The 1,535-nt window shown below is 37.1% G+C and overlaps 1 protein-coding gene across 1 annotated transcript; it reads left to right on the top strand.

The window, feature by feature from the left end:
- Positions 1-135: 135 nt before the first annotated feature.
- Tsp_15171 (hypothetical protein) lies at positions 136-627 on the top strand (the record flags this gene model as incomplete). The annotated part of the gene is made up of 1 exon (XM_003369811.1): positions 136-627. A coding segment is annotated over one exon (492 nt), but the record flags the coding sequence as incomplete, so codon positions are not given.
- Positions 628-1,535: the final 908 nt, after the last annotated feature.

Genomic DNA, 1,535 nt, shown 5'->3' with positions numbered 1-1,535 from the left:
AGCAAAAATTTTAAAAGTCCCTCATAATTTTGTAAACCGTGTAATATTGGTGGTAGGCCTGGGTTTATTGGGATGAATTTGTAATTATTAGGTTTTTTATTTGGGAAATTATTTCGGATTTGGGGTGTTTTTCAGACTAATTATAAGACTGTGGGCTTCAGTGGCAAAGGGACTGGAAGGGATTTCGGTCTGATGGATGTGGTTGACTGCCCATCCCAAAAGAGGGAAGTTCAACCTGTATCGGGAGAGGCCATCAAGTTAGGCAGATACTGGGGCGGAAAGGTATCGGGTGCAGGAATTCCAGAAGGGCAGGCGCCGTACACTAGTGGTACATTTGATCGGATGAACAAGTACCACGCAGGAGGAGCGCCGGACAACCCACTGGGAGAGCTTGGTCCATCTGGTACGGGTCTGGCATTCAGCATTTGCCACAATTGTCGAATGGTGGCGTCTTCAACACATACAGTGCAGAAGTCAGGAGGTCATCTCTCGCATGACGCCCCCTGCACACTTTTGGGATTACATCCTCTAAGGAAAAGTTTGGAGCGAACTAGAAGGGGGCAATATGACGACGAAGAGATAATTGTACCTGCATATCAGATGGACTCTTTTGTAAAAAAGTTGTGACTCGAATACGGCCGAGTGCAGAAGAGTGGATCAGAAGCATGGTGAGCGATCGGCATTGCTCCTAGATTCCTTTTATTTTATAACAATACACTTATTTATATTGCCATCAACGTAATAAACGAATACGCTTGGCAATATGAGTAGATCCAACGCAGCCCCAATGAACGCTACAATACATTTTGTACAAACAAAATAAACCTAACAGAACAATATATATTCAGCTGAGAAACAAAGGCATCTAATTTAATGAAATTTGTTTTTTATGAAAAAAATTTTTATTAGAAGAATCTGTGAATGCAATTTCTTTCCAGTACTAGTTGAAAAATAAAATAGTTTTGCAGATAATAGACAGTAAAAATAAGTTGTTATTGTATTTGTATTCTTTTCTGCTGAGCAGAAAACATAAATTAATTTTCATATGTCCTTAGTGTAGCATGAAAAAGGATAATTGCTTGTACTTTTATAAAAATTATACCTTTTGGTCATAAAGATACGGTACGTAAAAATAGATATCGGAATTGTTTTCCACTTATTCCATGTATTTATTAGTTATGTGTGTTTCATAGATTTTTCCAAGAAATGTGTATTGTAAAAATTATATATATTCTTTTATTTTGTGGATTTTTCACTTATCTGTATTCAAATGAACTAAGTTTGAAAAAAGATTTTAAAATTACTGGTGATGGTTTTCATCGACAGCTTTCCAACTTTATTTACTTGAGTAGTATGAACAGATTGGTGAATTGTTCTGTTGTTTATCGAGTAACAGTTCCATCTGGAGCCTACTTGGATGTAGATCAGATGCCGGCTTCAATTCGCAACATGTTTTATTCATATAAGCCATTTTTTGTTGAAGCTCAGCTTGGACTTCAGTCGATTAAACTGTACTGATAGAAAGTTCTAACCGT

This window comes from Trichinella spiralis (assembly GCF_000181795.1).
Source record: "Trichinella spiralis strain ISS 195 chromosome Unknown Scfld1472, whole genome shotgun sequence".
NCBI classification, from domain to species: domain Eukaryota; kingdom Metazoa; phylum Nematoda; class Enoplea; order Trichinellida; family Trichinellidae; genus Trichinella; species Trichinella spiralis.
Note: the sequence above shows the minus strand (reverse complement) of the source record. Positions and strands in the feature narration are given on the sequence as shown.